Source organism: Lolium perenne, chromosome 4, assembly GCF_019359855.2.
Source record: "Lolium perenne isolate Kyuss_39 chromosome 4, Kyuss_2.0, whole genome shotgun sequence".
Taxonomy (NCBI): Eukaryota; Viridiplantae; Streptophyta; class Magnoliopsida; order Poales; family Poaceae; genus Lolium; species Lolium perenne.
This window is the reverse complement of record NC_067247.2, coordinates 65,169,921-65,177,381: the sequence shown is the minus strand read 5'-3', so window position 1 is coordinate 65,177,381 and position 7,461 is coordinate 65,169,921. Positions and strand designations below refer to the sequence as shown.

Sequence of the window (7,461 nt, the reverse complement as noted above, 5' to 3'; positions counted from 1 at the left end):
AAAAAAATCTTCCCTCTTTAACATCTAAACTTCATTTCTATACCTAATGATAAAGGAGTTTTTTGTCATTTTTTCCATCCACCTTAGAATTACCGACTATTGGAAAAGGCGGTGCTTAAGCACGCTTAGGCACTAGCCGATAGACAAATGCCTTGCCTAGGGCATAAGCGGAAATCTAAGCATAACAACCAGCAAATTGTTATCTCCAACGAGAACTCATATCCTATTTCATTGACGAGTGCGATAAGTCATATTACAATGGTAGTAGTTTTTGGTAGTTTAGTCATACATGTTCTAAATTATTTTGCTTTAACATATACTACTAGTAACCCTGTACACACTTGATGGTAAAAAATGCTAGCGGCCCTGAAGAATTCCCTAGGCACTAGCAAAATGGGAACCACCTCATTTACGCCTAGCGTTTTTTCAACCTTCGAATAACCCCAAAGGTAACGCGCTGGTTTGGATGCACTTGTTTCTTTTCCTTAGGTAACGCGCTGCTTTGGCTGTACTTGTTCTTTTCCCTTTCTACTACCTCGCTTTAATTTAGTGGGCATTGGTTTTCGTGAAATTCAAACTATACTACCTTTGATCAAATTTATTGAGAAAATTATCTATATCTACGGTGCTGAATGTACACCATATTAAAATATACTTTATGATGTTTCTCATGATATTAGTTTCATATTCTAGTCGTTGATATCTTTTTTTAAAATAAATTAATCAAAGTTTACATGGTTTGACTTTAAAAAAACCTAATACAGACTATTCACATCAATGCAGATTACATTTCACCATAGATGAAGTACAAACAAGAAGAAATGGTGTCTAGTCCAAAACAGAAGGAAGGAAAAGATTGCTCAAAAGGCGAGAGCGCCCCATCATGCCAGTCGCAAAAAGGAAGCAACATATACCCGAATTCTAATTATTGCCAGGGCACTACGTTGTCTTACACAGTGCTCCCTGCTGGCACCCGTCTGATCTCCATCAAACGGTTCATCTGAATCGGTTCACAATGCTCCCTGCTGCGCGCTGCACCTGGCCAGGCTGTAACATAATAAATTCACCTCTTGTCTTTTGTCTCACGTGGTCTTCGTTCCTGCAATTTCCGTCGATCCCCAACGCTAGGAACCGGAAGCGGTGGTGGTGCGCATCCGCCGGCGACCCAGCCGCCCGTCCCCAGCGCGCTAGACCTCCTTCGGCGAATCAGCCGTCTAGCCCCGGCGCGCATCCGCTTGCGACCCAGCCGCCCGTCCCCAGCGCGCTCGACCTCCGCCTACGACTCAGCTGCGCGGCCCGATGCGGCCGACCTCCCCCGGCGACTCACCGGCCCGGCCTCGGCACGCACGATCTCCGACGGGCGCGCCTGCAATGGAGGTGGCGTTCGACCTTGCGGCTGATTTTTACCGCGACGGCCGTATCAGAGGCTAGGAGGCCTCGCCTTCTCAAGGCCTCTGATCTCCTGCAGCTTATCCAGCCCAGGTACCTCCAGATCCGCTCAATTTGGGTAGAGCAAGTAATTTGGGGTGCAGATTTTCGAGCTAGAATGGGAGGAGATGTCATCCTAGATGTACTTATTATCGGGTTGTAATTTTGTTCTCAATTCTGTAAGTAATTTTTTGTAATTGGATGTATAAATTGTTATTTTTCTCTTAATTCCAAGTCTTGTTTTTGTAACTGGATGTATTTCCTACCTTTTTCTACATCTAGATTGATGAAAGTCTCTAGGTATTTTTTTTCCAATTTTAGATGAAACTTTAAGCATCAGGATGTATTTTGTTTTGTTTTTCTACATCTAAAATATTTGAATGGATGTAAGATTAACACCCTATTATGCTTTTGTGATCCCAGGTTTGGTTCACCTGGATGTAACTTCATCTTTTTTTTACATCCATTGCTGCAATTTTTACATCTACAAATAAGATCACAAAAACTAGTTGGGCGTGTGGTGTGTGTTGTTTTACAGGCCAGCTCCCTCACTTCTTTTTTCTCGTCAAGAAGTTGCGACAGCGCCGAGGAAGAGAATGGCGTTCTCTGCAGTTTGTGACCAGACCCGGGCGGCGGGAGGAGACGTATAGAATTGGGATTTCTATTTTTAGAATGGGCGGATGTCGGAGTAGTGTTTTTCCTAATTTGGGTGGGGCACTCCCGTAGACTAACCGGTGCTATAGAACCACGTAGTAGGGTCCCAACATATATGCGCAAACACACGCTCGCACCTACCGGAAAGGAGAAGAAACCGCAGGGTAGACACTCACTGTAGAGTGTAGAGAGGCACCAGAAAAGGCGAGGAGGCGTATTCTCCGTGCAGGGAGCGACATGTCGGGCCTCGCCGCGGCCAGCCTCGCTGCCCACTTCTGCAGCGGCCGTCTCCATCCAACCGTCCGGCCCGCTTTCCCCATCCATCCATCCGTCCGTCTGGCGCCGGTCACCTCCACCTGTTGCTTTCTCTCCCATCCTCGCCGGTCAGTCGGCCAGAGCAACCGCAGCAGGTCGGCCTGGTTTTCGCCCGCCCGTACGTCCTTGCCGCGCTTTCCCATTTTTACCCCATACAGTAGCTTCTGCCCGTATAGCGTGCTCGCCAGCTCGAGCTCGAAACGTGGCACTGTGGCAGGTCTCACTAGCGTGCATCGGAACTGCCCTGTAGGCTCAGCGCTGGTGCAGATCAAAGATCAGACCAAGCTTTGTACCATGTTGCCCAAGTTTACCGTGTGTACTTACGTGTACTGTGTACTTAAAATGTTAAAATGTGTCAAAGTGCGTGTAGAAGCAACTTCCTGGTGAGTTTGATTACCGAGATCAACATGACAAGTGCTAGTGCAATTACCGAGTGCATCTTCTAGTAGATCCTCAAAATAAGTATCGTGGCAATCTTAACCACATGCATCAGACTAAGCATATCTACATATAGAAAAAGTATGTACAAATGCAAGGCGGGAGATGAGAACCACATACATCCCAACTAGAAAGGTCGAGAGATGAGAATCACATACATCCCGACTAGAAAGGTCGGCACCGTAGATTCTCTGTTGCTGTTGTCGCCCATGGTGTTGTCAATATCGCCGAATCCGTATCCGTAGAGGTTGACGGAGAAGTAGTACACTGGCAATTAAAAACTCGAACAATGGCGAACAGTCGCGCTGAGGCACTCCCAAAAAAACCTCATCGTATGTCTCTCCCAGTGCAGGATCTGAATGGACGGGGTTTCGGAGACTTTTCCTCACGAACAGCCGGGCAAGTAGTCGCCGGAATGGGAAAGACTAGAGGGTGACGCACCAAAAAGAACTTGGCCGCGAGAGAGTAAAACAATGACACGCATCACGCATACGCACGTACGCCGATACATACGGATTTCTAACTCGAACACGCGCGCGTGGCGAGGTGAGCGGCAATGGAGGAGGAGCACGTGAATTCCTTGTCTTCTAACTACTAAGCTATCTTCTAAATAGCAATGTAAGACTAAATTTAGTCTCCAAAGTTGTTTACAAGCTCTCATTCTGATGTGACTTGAGATCTCAATATGTATAGCCTATCTGGGCTGCCTAGCCCATGTAGATCCAGTAGGATGCATTGAGGATTCGAGGACTTGTTATGGCTAAAACTCAGCAATCATGCAAGACAATCACGACCATGTGCTTTAGACAGTGGATCTGTAAGCTGCAACATGCGGCTCACCACAAGCGCGCCGACAAGGACTTGAACCGGGAACTCAACAATCACGACCATGTGCTTTGGAAAGTGGATCTGTAAGCTGCAACATGCGGCTCTGGTTGAATCACACGAGCGAAAGATTTCTCGTGGTGCATCGGCGATCTCCATATATAATTTGGTGACCCTCCTCCTTGTGAAATTTGCTTCATAGATAAAAATATATATTTCAAAGTGAAGTGACTACTAGGACTCTAAAAGGTTTGGAAGTATAGTGCAAGCTTTGACTAGTCAAATGAACTCGTGGATATGACCATGGTTCGTGATGTAAGAAAAGAAGTTAAATAGTTGTTTCTTAGGAATTAATTTGGTTAGCAAGATCATTGCCAATTATTTGAGGAGATATATGTAGAATAACAAAATGTACAAAGTGGCTTGTTTTTTCATAGGAATAAGCTCGTCGTAAAACCTTTTGTGCCGACAAGCGAGATGTTCATCCCATCCCGTTCTAGCCCATTGCCATTATCACCAAAAGCTAGGGATGCAACATTGAGAAACGTAAGGTGGTTTGCAGAGACAAAGATGTTAAACAACGTTATGAGATTCAACCGGTTGCCACGAGTATGTGTGAGAATTAGGACAAGGTTATAGATCTTTGTATCATAGACTCATCCGACTTTAAGATTTTGTGAATAAGAAGGGTGCCAAATTAATTGAAGGGCTTCTCGTTCTTCAAGGGTGTCCATCGGTGGCAGAACTCCACGTGGACCTACACAGCGTCATCCGCCCCCCTCTTCTCGAGAGAGTATCTTGTACTCTCAAACAAAGTGTATTTAGGGTACCTTTGTGCGTTTCGGCCTACCTAGAAGCGACTAAAAGACATGAAAAAATGACACACATAATACATGCATCTACTGTGTTACAAAATTTAAATCCAAACTCAGTGTGTAGCTTAGAAAAACAGATACAAAATTAATATGGCAATGAGACAAATTCAAGGCTCAAATTGGATTAGCCAGTAGCTACTTTTCATAGTTAGATTTTTTTCTTCTAAATGTGTGTTCCAAATCAAGATTTAAATCTGTGTTTGACATAATTGATATACTCTTTATACCGAGGATGATTTAGGGTTTGGGAGAACTCCATATCAGAGAGCACTATAGTCTTTTAGGGTCTCTATCTTGTTTTTATCTGTTTTTTTAATGGGCATTTATAAGAGTTATTATATCCTGGTTTTTCCTACTCAATTCAATATGGTGTATAGGAACATCTTATGAATCGTGATGATGGTCAGTGGCGGAGCTTGCCAACGAAATATGGTGAGGGGGGGCGGGGAGGAGGACTTCCAAACACGTCATAAGCTAAACCCGTACTGACAAATAACCAACCCGCAATAAAAAGGGAAGGTGCCGGGGGGTGGCCCCTGACTTGTGCATACCTCCGCCTCTGGTGATGGTGTTTACTATTAGATCTTCCCCTAGGTAGGTTTATCCGTGCATGGGCGAAGCAATTGATGAAGGTTGCAATTGATTTATCACCAAGGAATTCTAGAGCTAGAATGATGCTGACAAGTGTACCAGCGAGGATTACACGGGCCTGATGCCTAGTGACCTGGAGTTGTTGAAGCTTCATTCTGTTGTTTTCTAGTTGTATGTGGATGTAGAAAGTTTGTTTTCATGTATTGTTTGTAGCCTTTAAGTAGTGCGGAGACAATGGTGGGAGTTGAATGTTTGTAGGTTTCCGCTAGTTGTGCTGACAATGGGTTTTTGCCCTGTAGTCGATGTTTCGATATCAAGCATTCATACCAGGTTTTTCATTTGTGCTCCAACTCGCTCAGACGCTCACTCCCCTCTCTTTTTTACTTTCTCATCATTCTTTTTTTTTAGATGACTTTCTCATCATTCTAGTTTTGGTTGTAATGAAATTCGTCTTTCCGTCCAGCGAATTTGGCCGGTTGCCGGTTGGAATCCATCATCTTGAAGATATAATAACTCTGCGGACTGTGGGCCTTGAATTTTGGTTTGCTGGCCAATACGGCTATACTGGGCCGTAGCGGGCCATAACCCTAGCCATACGAGCAAAACTCTGACCGCAACTCGCCCAAGCCGTTCTTCTTCGGCAGCAAGCCAAGCCGCGGCAGATTCAAGAGCAGATTCCTCTGCTACAGATAGATACACCTGCCCTTCTTCTTTCTCTGCAAGCCGCAGCAGATTCACCCACTCCGTTAAACAGTATACCCTCGTCGTCCTCCGATTTGATTTGATCAGGGAGAGGTTGGGAAGCGAGGACGGGGAGATGCCGACGCTGACGAAGCTCTACAGCATGAAGGAGGCCGCCCTCCACAACACCCCCGACGACTGCTGGATCGTCGTCGACGGCAAGGTAGCACCGCTTGCGCGATAGCGCCCCCTCTCCTCCCTCAGACTCATCGCTGCCGATCTAGGTTGAACATCACCCGTAAGACCGGTAGTTAGGTGGTAGTTGTGTCATGTGTGGAACTGCCAGTGCGGTTGTTGCGCGTCGACGCCGTCGGTAACGTGTTCGACGGAATGCCTAGGAGATGTTGCGCTCGCTTTCGTTGTGAGATGGCTGCAGAAACTGGAACCAAGGGTCTGACTGAGTGTGGCCTGCCAATCTAGGCACCACTACTGACTACTGGGTAATGGCAATGCAAGGTTTAATCCTTGTGACAATTGTGCTGGGATATCTTGCTTGTGGAGGCTCTGTTCCTCTATTGAAAGAGATCACAGATGCCTTTATTGAAAGCTTTGAGTCAAATTGAATTGGTTTCAAGTAGAGACATAATGTTTAGCCATATGTTCCCTTTTCTGATTGCTCGGCGAGCTTATGCCATGTTGATGGATGCATTGCAGATTTATGATGTGACAAAGTATCTGGAGGACCATCCTGGAGGTGCTGATGTCCTGCTTGAGGTGACAGGTACTGCCACTACTCTCCTCCTGATGCCCCTTGTTCGGCACCTTTTACTTTCTCTTAGGCTGTTTGATCATATATGACAACCCGTTTGAAGGTAAGGATGGCACGGAAGAATTTGACGACGCGGGCCACAGCAAGGATGCCAAGGAGCTAATGAAGGATTACTTCATTGGGGAGTTGGACTTGGACGAGACGCCTGACATCCCTGAGCTGGAGGTTTACAGGAAAGAGCAGGACATGGACTTTGCCAGCAAGCTGCTGGCCAACGCGGGGCAGTACTGGGCCATTCCAGTTGCAGCAATCGGGATATCAGCCATTGTTGCCATATTGTATGCACGCAAGCAGTGATGATCGATTATAGTTTCATTGGAGGACCATTTTGGGGGAACCAACCCATTTATAGCTGGTTATGGATGGAGATTATGTACTTTTGTTCAAGTGGAAGATGTGTTTCTGTATTGAGGCCTTAGGCACTTGAATACCACAAAATTGGTGGTGCTATTTTATCAGAATGTCATTCAATGGATGGATTTGTTACAGACTCTGAACCATGTGTGCGATTTAAACCTCATGAGGGCTTGTTGCAGCAGCTAGCATAATTTTGTTCCATGCCACCACTGCTATTTGCTTTTGCAATGGCACCACGTCACTGTTTATTTCTAAATATTGCGATTTTCCAGTATCTTGCTTCCTTCTGGAAAAAGTAAAACTGAATATTTCTGTACCATTTGTTCTTTTGTATCATTCAAGGCAAAATGTACTTTGCTGGTCCCTTGGTTTGATTGAAGCTTCCTGGGTTTGCTAATTTACGGCCATTATTTTCTCACATTTTTCATGTTCACCTTTTTCTTTCCCTCACATTGCATCAGTTCACAA

The 7,461-nt window shown here is 45.5% G+C and overlaps 1 protein-coding gene across 1 annotated transcript; it reads left to right on the top strand.

The window, feature by feature from the left end:
- The first annotated feature begins 5,732 nt into the window (after positions 1-5,732).
- LOC127292803 (cytochrome b5) lies at positions 5,733-7,129 on the top strand. Its single transcript, XM_051322256.2, has 3 exons — positions 5,733-6,030; positions 6,522-6,588; positions 6,680-7,129. Exons 1-3 carry the CDS (start codon positions 5,944-5,946, stop codon positions 6,931-6,933), a joined length of 408 nt encoding a protein of 135 aa, XP_051178216.1. The 5' UTR covers positions 5,733-5,943; the 3' UTR covers positions 6,934-7,129.
- The last annotated feature ends 332 nt before the right edge of the window (positions 7,130-7,461 follow it).